At 44.0% G+C, this 1,102-nt stretch overlaps 1 protein-coding gene across 1 annotated transcript; it reads left to right on the plus strand.

The window, feature by feature from the left end:
• The first annotated feature begins 372 nt into the window (after positions 1-372).
• On the plus strand, positions 373-1,094 carry sst1.1 (somatostatin 1, tandem duplicate 1). Its single transcript, XM_010781394.1, has one exon. It carries the CDS (start codon positions 373-375, stop codon positions 595-597), a length of 225 nt encoding a protein of 74 aa, XP_010779696.1. The 3' UTR covers positions 598-1,094.
• Positions 1,095-1,102: the final 8 nt, after the last annotated feature.

Here is a 1,102-nt window from a genome sequence, read left to right on the forward strand (position 1 = left end):
GTCAAACGGTATTTATATAACCAATATATATATATATATACATAGAGAGATACATATGAACTACACGTCTCAGGCTTTATGAGATGATTACATCCGTGCATCTAAATTACATACTTTTATTTTGAACTGTTCGCATGTAGACTGTAGAAGTTTCTTTTTTATCTTAATGACTATTTTTATCAAATCCTTTCTCTGTTGATTTTTGTATTATTGTTATTTGTATTTATTATCTCAGGAGCTGTCCCTGGTTTTCATCTTTATCTCTAATATATATATTTATATCCCATGTCTTTATCTTTTTAATATATACATTGATTTTGTATTATTTATTAAATCCACGTTGTCCCTGGTTTTCCTCTAATATATATATTCATGAAACCCCAGGAGCTGTCCCGCGCGTCGCTGGCCGAGCTGCTGCTGTCCGACCTGCTGCAGGAGAACGAGGCTCTGGAGGAGGACGGGTTCCCTGCTGCTGGAGAACCGGAGAACATCCGTTTGGATCTGGAACGCGCCGCCGCCGCCGGGCCGCTGCTGACCCCCAGGGAGAGGAAGGCCGGCTGCAAGAACTTCTTCTGGAAGACCTTCACTTCCTGTTAACCCCCCCTTCACTTCCTGTTAACCCCCACCATCACTTCCTCTTAACCCCCCCGTAACTTCCTCTTAACCCCCCCTTCACTTTCGGTTAACCCCCCCTTCACTTCCTGTTAACTTCAGTGTACTACTAATCCTATAACTGCTGTTGGGGACATCTTGTCCTCGGCCCACCCTCTGACCCGGTTGATCAGTGTGCCCTCACTGAGCACAGCACCTTGGGCTGCTCTCAGTGTCTCCTTATTCCTTTCTGTTAGAAGTGTTCTAGTGCTTCATCTTGCTTTACCTTGTTGTGCAGCATGTTGATTCTTCTCTCAGAACTACCTAAGTCCATGGGTCTGGGGTAGAGATCTTCAGAACTGGTTTGGCAACCGACATGTCTCCAAATAGTGTGTTTCCATCAAACCCCCCCCCCCACACTGTACAGTCCGGATGTGTAGATTTTCTGAACGGAAACTCAACAACCTATTTTTAACTGTGGCTTTAATAAAATCACTTTCAGACAAAAACG

This window comes from Notothenia coriiceps, unplaced genomic scaffold (genome assembly GCF_000735185.1).
Source record: "Notothenia coriiceps isolate Sejong01 unplaced genomic scaffold, NC01 NC01_scaffold00023199, whole genome shotgun sequence".
NCBI classification, from domain to species: Eukaryota; Metazoa; Chordata; class Actinopteri; order Perciformes; family Nototheniidae; genus Notothenia; species Notothenia coriiceps.